Below are 8,359 nucleotides of genomic sequence, written 5' to 3' on the forward strand. Positions count from 1 at the left end.
TTGAAAACTTGGCTTTTTGTGCATGTTTGAAACAACCGGATTTACTTTCTTTTCTGACCTGTGCTTTGCCCCGGGACACTCTTTGGAGTAGCTGTACACATTACGAGTCGCTTCACCATCATGATGTGGCTAGAGCAGTGCTTCGCTATCTAAACTGGCAACAGACCAGCATTCAGTGCTCTAGGTGTATTGTTAACTCTTTCTAGCCAAACGGCAGGCACCAGGGAAAAGCACAACGAAGTGGAGCCTAACAACTGAAGGCTAAAAGAAAGCGGGGATCTGCTCTCTGAAGTACAGAGTATTGTCCCAATTTGCACCTACCGGAAGGAAGATTAAGCTTTACCCGTAAGCATGCAAAGCCATTATCCAATCTAAAGATGCAATCACCCACAAGGAATCCTTACTGATATTATGAATGTGTCAGGTATTTAGTGAGTCTTGTATTTTATTGTTAAATCAGAAATATCACACACATACAGGGAATGTGAAAATAACGCAAGTGGTTTATTAACTATGCTGACCCTTCAGGAAACACGGTCAGGAGAAAAATCGTGCAATTGCACTGAATATGTCAAGAACTTTAGCCAATTAGAAACCCTAAAAGAGCATCAGCGAATACAAACAGGGGAAAAACCATACCATTGCACTGAATGTGTGAAGAGCTTCAGTCGGTTATCACTCCTCCAAAGACATCAGCGAACACACACAGGGGAAAAACCATTCCATTGCACTGAATGTGTAAAGAGCTTCAGTCAAATTGCAAAACTCCACACACATCAGAGAATACACACAGGGGAAAAACCATACCATTGCAGTGAATGTGGGAAGAGCTTCAGTCAAATTGGAAACCTCCACACACATCAGAGAATACACACAGGAGAAAAACCATACCATTGCAAGGAATGTGTGCAGAGCTTCAGTCGGTTATCACACCTCCAAACACATCAGCGAATACACACAGGTGTAAAACCATACCATTGCAATGAATGTGTAAAGAGCTTCAGTAACATTTCAAACCTCCACACACATCAGCGAATATGCACAGGGGAAAAACCATACCATTGCAAGGAATGTGTGCAGAGCTTCAGTCGGTTAACAGACCTCCAAACACATCAGCGAATACACACAGGGGAGAAACCATACCAGTGCAGTGAATGTGTAAAGAGCTTCAGATGGTTATCAAACCTCCACACACATCAGAGCATACACACAGGGAAAAAACCATACCATTGCAGTGAATGTGTGAAGAGCTTCTGTCAGTTACAAGAACTCCAAAAACATCAGCGAACCCACACAGGGGAAAAACCATACCATTGCAAGGAATGTGTAAAGAGCTTCAGTCAATTATCAAACCTCCATAGACATCAGAGAATACACACAGGGGAAAAACCATACCATTGCAGTGAATGTGTAAAGAGCTTCAGTCAGTTATCAGACCTCCGCAGACATCAGCGAATACACACTGAGGAAAAACCATACCATTGCAGTGAATGTGTAAAGAGCTTCAGTCAGTTAACAGACCTCCACACACATCAGAGAATACACACAGGGGAAAAACCATACAATTGCAGTGAATGTGGAAGTAGTTTTAGGGTACAATCAAACTTCCACAGACATCAGAAAACACACACAGGGGAAAAACTATACCAGTGCAGTGAATGTGTAAAGAGCTTCAGTCAATTAACAAACCTCCAGAGACATCAGCGAATACACACAGGGGAAAAACCATACAATTGCAGTGAATGTGGAAGTAGTTTTAGGTTACAATCAAACCTCCACACACATCAGAAAACACACACAGGGGAAAAACCCTACGATTGCAATGAATGTGGCAGTAGTTTTACTTACTCTTCAGCATTAAGAAATCATCAGCGAGCTCACAAAGGGGAAACAAATCTTTTAAATGCCATGAATGCTTGAAAAGCTGTAGTCCATTATCACTCCTAAGCAGGCATCAGCGAACACACGCAGAAGAAAAGCCTTCAAGTGCAATGAATGTGAGAAGAAATGTAGTCAATTATCAAGCCTATGTAGACATCAGCTTACACACACTCTGTAAATACCGTACAACTGTAGTGAGTGTAGAAGTACCTTTAGGAAATCTTTTGCATTAAGGATTCATCAGTTAATGCACACAGAGAAAAAACCTTTCAGGTGCAGTGATAGTCTGAATGTCTTCTGTCACTTATAAAACCTACAGATACATCAACTAACATACACAGTGTAAAAATGAGCATTGCAATGAATGTCAGAAGTGATTTTATCAATTGCAAACACACCTGGGGTAAACCTTACAATTGCACTAAAAGTGTGACAAGCTTTTGTCACTTTCTGATCCTACTTAGCCTCAGCGAACACACACCTTCATTTAACTCTCTTAGAAATAATCCTAGAGATGCAGTAAATTCAAAAAGAACTTAAGAACATTAACAATAATATTGACTCATCTGAGGATATAGACAGGAGCAGAACAGTGCAGTTATTGTGAGATGGAGGAATTACAGGAACAAGTATATAATTATGTGGGTTATTCAAATACCAGATGAATGAAGACTCTAATAGAAGAATTTAAGAAAACCAAAGATTTGTAGAATATTGAAAGTGTCTGTTCCCAGTGATTGTTCACTTCGGTACACATAGAAAAAACAACGTGATATAACAGGAAATCCACTGGGAGACTAGCTCAATGTGGAATAAAAGAAAAGAAACACTGGTGGTTTTTATTTGGCGATGAAGAGTTACAAAGAAAAACATCCAAGTGTTCCTGTTCATGCTACCTGTAAAAGTGCAGGGATGAAAATGATTCTGCTTGCACACATTGCTATAGTAGCATAAGTGAGTTAGTTGTGAAAACGCCATTTTGCTGCTTTTGCACATGACACTGCATGTCTCTGTTTTTATAAAGACAAACTGCTTTTCCTTCACATGAGAACGGTCTGTTTTTCATATCTCTAGACTCACACTGCGACCTCAAGTCTGCACAAACTGTTCAAGGTCAAAATAACAATGTATGCTGTTGATGCAGGTTGATCGTCCCACGCTCTAGATACAACACAAACACAGCTGCTCATTTCTGAAACTCTGGTGCTTTTAAAATTGCACTGCATGCATGAGACTAGCACTTGGAAAAAACCTATCAATCGAGAAAGAGCTGTGCTGATCTGGGATGTGATTCACTTCACCTGACTTTAGAGGTATGGGGTTCCCGGTTTTAACCTAGAGATCTTGTATTATTATAATACCTAGCTCCTAGCAAGGGGAGGGTGGTACACAAGGCGCTATAGACCTGGTTCCATTATCATTATAATATGATTTCTCCCTTTGTATTTTATGGACTTGAAACAATGTTGATTGTATTGATTTTATGCATCTTTTACTTATGTTAGCAAAGATACTGCATCTTAGAGCACGTACTTGAAATGAACATTTTAAACTATACCGTGTCTCTGATTGCTCACGTTGTGGACATTTATGAGAATAAAAACAAGAGTGTTCTTGATTCCCACTATTCCTGAGAGGTCCCAAAGTCGCTTGTTCATTGGTAGCTTTGCTGTAGTACGGAGAATGAATGAGACACTGTTGCTAGTCGGATAGGGGTTCTGGGTACTGAGGTGGATTTTTGGTACACCACAATATACTGAGGTCCTGGTTTCCTGCGCATAGTTCTGTGCATGAGCAGATTTCCCGCAACATGGCGCCCAAAGTCTTGATTAGTGCTTGTATCTGTTCATAATACCCTCAACACCTTTTCCAGTTAATAGGTGTGACGGATTAACCTACCTATACGAATGTGTTATAGGTTAATTCTAACCCTGGGCGTAGCACTTCGCTACGCCCACGGAGTGGACATAGTGTTGCCTACTTCGCCATTTGCGAAGTAGGCGTAGCAGGCAACACTACGCCTACCCCGCGGGCGTAGCGAAGTTGTCCGCCAGTTGCCCGCCACCCGCCTCCCTCCCGCCCTCCCTAAATACTTAAATTGCTTTTTATAAAATGATTAAAAACTACTTACTAGTTGTCCGCCAGTTGCCCGCCACCCGCCTCCCTCCCGCCCTCCCTAAATACTTAAATTGCTTTTTATAAAATGATTAAAAACTACTTACTTTGTCCACCGCGTCCCCTGGGCTCCCTCTCATCATCGCGCGATTCACGCCGCCATCTTTGATAGTAATGCACATGCGCGGCCGCCCGCACATGCACATTACTATTCAAGAAGGCCTGACCCGACCCCAACCCCTGGGTGTGTCATCGCACTGCCTTGACAAAGGCTCTTGCTCCCGACGACAGCATTTTCACCTTCGTCCTGGCCCCCAGCTGCCCGCATTGGCGATCCTGGTCTTTGCTTCGCGGATCTGCCCGCTGCCCGCATTACCGATCTTGGTCTTTGCCTCGTGGCTCTGACTTCCCGAGGCCCCCTTGCTGTTCCCGGGACCTTCGGGAGTAGACCCGCAGACTGTGCCCGACGAAGCACACAACGATCCAGGTGCGCTCTGCTTTCCGAAGTTCTGGGATCATCGAGAGCTGCATTGAAGCTTCAAAAAAAAAATGCAGATGACACCGATGATTGCAATGAAATGCTGATGACACCAGCGTACTTGCTACACAGGAATGCAACCAGGTATTGTCTCTGCTTCGTTTTGATCTTTGTCCATTTACCCCTCTGAGAACTATAGCCCAAAATGGCCGGGGCCATAAACTATAGCAATAAATTGCCTCCATTACTACCAGTCGCTCAAGGAAGAGCTCCGTATGCTGGGGATCACCTTCTGGTCTTTATCCCCGTTTAGCGGCCCCCTGCCTGGACATACCATCCGAGAGTACCTGGAGTAATTATCACAACCGCAGCTACTATTTTCAGCCGTTTTGCCACCTAAGCTAGGAGCGAACCTTACATGGATGCGGGCCTCCCCCTACAGCTCTCTGCCCAAAGTCATCGAGCCCGCAGACTCTGCCAGAATACTGAGGACAGGGCTCGGCCCCCGAAGCGCATCGCCGACAACTGGACTCGATCTGCGGCCACTCACTAACACCTCGCCCCCTCGGACTTTTCCCGATTGAAGAGGACAAAGCCCGGAACCCTGCCCCCCCTCCCTGCAACCAGGAGCACATTACCGAATTAAGGTTCGAGCTGCTACTGATGATCGTGACGCAGGAAATGCTTGATCTGAGGCTGCTGACTCGACGATTGTGACGCAGTGTCTTGCAGGGCACTGGGTGTTGCTCAGAGACTTCGCAGATGGATCGCAGATGCAGCTGATAAAGTTGCAGTGATTACAAGGAAGCAAGATGCGGGCTGCCCCTCCCAGATAAAACATTTCAAACGCCCATCACATCTCGTTCAGAGAGGGCTGCCACAACGAGATGATCTACCGATAAATGAGCCTTATTTCTATCGGCGCCTCTTGCAACCCCATCAGGAACTGCTCACTGCTCACTTTACACATTTTTCTCCCATCACCAACTGCTATGTAAAAAATGTAACACTACCGGCTTCTGTGACTCTTATTTATTTAAGCTTACCACTTGGCTTAGCTTTCAACCTTCCTCTTATTCTCCCTGAAAGGGAGGTTCCATGAATCATTTCCCTCGTTCTTGCACAAAATGGCTGAGCCATAAAATGTCCTGATAACAGCTCACACCTAGCCCTTGGTCAGACCCTAACTTCTTCCTTGTTTGTAAACTATAACAACAGAAATAGGACCTCTCCCCCCTCCACCTCCTCCCTACTAGCAAAGCAGGACACCCCATGAAGATGCTAGACAGTGAGAGGGGACAACTCCTATTCACTTTTTCACGGAAACTGACAAAGGATCATCCAGCCTCTACCTCTCCCTCCATGATGTCGGCCATCTTGGACTAGTCTCTGACTTTCTCGGCAGGCAATCCTGGAACACTCATCAGCTGCTAGCTCCCTTATAACCTCTCCCCTCCCTAATGCACAGGTCCTCCTCAACGAGTATTGATCAGGCTTTAGGATAGCCCCTCCGCATCAGCCCAATCACAAACACACTCACTCCAGCGTCCACCTCACCTTTATAGCTCTTTACATCACATTACCTCACGACTCTCACCATAGAGATCACCAGCACCCACACTTACACAATCAACTACGCCACATGCTCTCAAAACAATCTGCCAAAACCTTCAAGCACAATTTTCTGAAAGCCCACCCAGAAACTCCTTTTGCAGATCCCTATTTCTCCCTTCGTAATGGTCACACGACCACCGACATCATCTTCTACACCAAACGCAGAGCACAATGGATAAAAGTCTTCCTAGCTGTACTCACAGTCTCCTCCACTAGGAAATCCACACATGGTCTCCTGTTGCATATTATTCCATCACAACTCTTCCAAGCGACAGCCACCATCACTATTTACAATAATGGCATTATTCTCACCCAGTCTAAGGATCATAGCCTTAACCTATTTGACAGCATTTTCCTCATCATTAAAGAGCAGGTAGCCAATCCACTGACCCAACCTACCGCCTCTCTCAACACATCGCCTCATCAACCCAGTCCCACACTACCCCACTCCCAACCCCCCTGACTCCAAGATGTCCAGAGCCACCTGCCACCCTCAACCCTACTACCTCACCCTACAACACGCATCACCTCTCGCCACCTAACCACCCCCTGGCTATAACCACCTCACCTCCTTTCATATCCATCCCCACCATCTCCAACCCGCCTCCTCTCTCTTCTAGCCCCCCTTCCTCTATATCCACCTCCCCTCCTTTTACATCTAGTCTGCCCTCCACCTACCCTTTCCCCCCTCTCACCCCTAGTCCCCCAGCCCCTCGCTCACCACCACCTACTCAACTCCAACCCTCCCACCCCCAGTACTCCTGACCCCTAGGTGCCCAGAACCCTGTGTCACCCTTCAACATACATCTCCTCTCCCCACATAGCCTCCCCTCCTATGTCACCACTCCTCCTCTGCTCACATCTAGCCCCCAGTCTATCATCACCCCTACGCCTCCTACATCTAACACCACCTCATCTTGCCACATCCCCTCCAGCCACCCCCCTACACCAACCTCCTGTACTCTTCCCACTACTCCAACACCCCCTATCTCCACCCCTCCTCCCCTCACACCTTATCCCCACTCTTCCTCTCACAGCACCACCCCCCTTCCACCTCCCACTCCCCCCTTTAGATTGCCACCCTGCTCCCTGTTTCCGTCACTGTCACCCTCTGGCCCCCTACCCCCATAACACTTCCAGCTCCCCTCCAGCCAGATCCGGTCCGTGCCCCCCACCCTCCTTTAACACCCTCCCCTACCCTATCTCCCCCCCCCCACCCCCCTCCGTTACTCACCTATGTCTCCACCTCCGAAACACCCTCCACACTGACCCTTGACACATACGCGACATCCTATCCACCTCCCACCCCCACTCTCGCCACTCCCCTTTCAGCTCACACCCAACCGAGCCATCCCCCCTCTACCTTTAACTCCTTGTACTACCCCCATTACTACCATTCCCAACCCCACCCTTGACAAGACTATGATCACCCTTCTCCTAGTACCCACCTACCCCACCCACACACCTCCACATACACAATCCCCCTCATTGGACTTCCATTCCTGCCCATAACAATCCCAACCGCCCTCGCCAATGCATCAATCATCTCACACGTTATGACATTCGTGCCCTCCTGCACTCCTACGCAACCTCTCCCATGACCCACACAGCCGCCACCTACCTTCCCATCCCCACCATCCATTCCAACCCTCACAGGCCGCCCACGCAAAATAATAGAGGCACCAACTCTAACAATCTGAAGAAAGTCACCCTCACTCTGGACCAGTCCGCCTCCCTCTCTACCCCCCCCCCCCCCTCGGCTTAAATGCACTCTACTTAACTGCAGATCTGCCCCCAAACACGCCTCTGACATAGCTGACCTCATTATCGTACATGACCTAGACCTTACCATACTCACTGAAACCTGGCTAACAGCATCCTCCTCCCCCCCTCCTCGATATTCTAGTTCCCCCCAATTATCACATCCTCAGATTAGACAGGGGTGGCAGGACAGGGGTGGAATAGCATGTATTCATCGTAGTAACCACTCAGTAACCAGAGCCATTTCTCCTATATTCTCGTCCTGTGAACATCTCTGCCTTGACGTCAACAGTGGAGGCAACCCAGTATGCTCTCTACATATTATTTACCACCCACCAGGGGACAACCTCCCCTTCGCTGAACACCTCATGGACTTGATCACAACTAACTCGGGTCGAAAAAACACACAAGTATTCCTTGGCGACTTCAACCTTCACTGGAATGACCAAAACGATTCAGTGGTTAACTGTCTTAACAACTTCCTTAGCACTTTAGACCACACCCAATTCT

The 8,359-nt window shown here is 47.0% G+C and overlaps 1 protein-coding gene across 3 annotated transcripts; it reads left to right on the forward strand.

Annotated features, from left to right (window-relative positions):
- Positions 1 to 472: 472 nt before the first annotated feature.
- Positions 473 to 2,042, forward strand: LOC147662906 (uncharacterized). 3 transcript variants are annotated; one of them, XM_086950801.1, is made up of 3 exons: positions 473 to 775; positions 860 to 1,684; positions 1,769 to 2,042. In XM_086950801.1, the coding sequence occupies exons 1-3, from the start codon at positions 514 to 516 to the stop codon at positions 1,918 to 1,920; spliced, it is 1,239 nt and encodes a 412-aa protein (XP_086806927.1). In that variant the 5' UTR covers positions 473 to 513; the 3' UTR covers positions 1,921 to 2,042. The 3 variants fall into 3 exon arrangements, with proteins under 3 accessions (XP_086806927.1, XP_086806926.1, XP_086806925.1); XM_086950800.1 differs by having other exon boundaries at positions 473 to 1,682; positions 1,767 to 2,042; XM_086950799.1 differs by having other exon boundaries at positions 473 to 2,042.
- The last annotated feature ends 6,317 nt before the right edge of the window (positions 2,043 to 8,359 follow it).

The sequence above is a fragment of the Lissotriton vulgaris genome, unplaced genomic scaffold (genome assembly GCF_964263255.1).
Source record: "Lissotriton vulgaris unplaced genomic scaffold, aLisVul1.2 SCAFFOLD_501, whole genome shotgun sequence".
In the NCBI taxonomy this organism is placed as follows: domain Eukaryota; kingdom Metazoa; phylum Chordata; class Amphibia; order Caudata; family Salamandridae; genus Lissotriton; species Lissotriton vulgaris.